Genomic DNA, 511 nt, shown 5'->3' with positions numbered 1-511 from the left:
CATCCCGGCGGTCCTGGAGATCCCGTCCAAGGAGCATCCCTACGACGCGTCCAAGGACTCCATCCTGCGCCGAGCCAGGGGGATGTTCTCCGCTGAAGACTTCCGATAGACCTCCGTCATCCTGCGTCCATCTCCTGATCAGCTTTCTGTCAGAGTATTGATGTCCTGTTCGTGTCCTCTGAGACGAGGTCACCTGACCGCCTCGTCCTCTGAGACGCGTTCAGGTGTTTCCTCTTCAGTCCTAAACGAAGGAATAAAGATGTTTGTGGTCGTGACGTTTTGCTGTTGTTGTGTGATGCCTTGTTGTCATGGAAACAGAAGAATCATATGACTTTCGTGTTAAGCTGTAAAATCTTCCTTTCAGCATTTTGTTCTGCATTTTATTGTCTGAAAAGTTTTTCATCAATAAAGTTCTATTTGCTTTGGACCTGCAGTCTTTAGATCTGATCCGGTAAAATGGTCCCGCCTGGTTCTGCTCATCAATCAGGATCAATCCTGACTGATGCCACGC

General features: G+C 48.5%; 1 protein-coding gene across 1 annotated transcript in view; it reads left to right on the top strand.

Annotated features, from left to right (window-relative positions):
• The window catches only part of atp6v1f (ATPase H+ transporting V1 subunit F), a 5,704-nt gene extending 5,429 nt beyond the window's left edge, over positions 1–275 (top strand). Inside the window, exon 2 of the mRNA XM_079263054.1 lies at positions 1–275. This exon is cut by the window's left edge and continues 93 nt beyond it. Coding sequence (XP_079119180.1) covers positions 1–109 — 109 coding nt within the window. The 3' untranslated portion in view covers positions 110–275.
• The last annotated feature ends 236 nt before the right edge of the window (positions 276–511 follow it).

Source organism: Telmatherina bonti (genome assembly GCF_933228915.1).
Source record: "Telmatherina bonti genome assembly, chromosome: 23".
In the NCBI taxonomy this organism is placed as follows: Eukaryota; Metazoa; Chordata; class Actinopteri; order Atheriniformes; family Telmatherinidae; genus Telmatherina; species Telmatherina bonti.
Note: the sequence above shows the minus strand (reverse complement) of the source record. Positions and strands in the feature narration are given on the sequence as shown.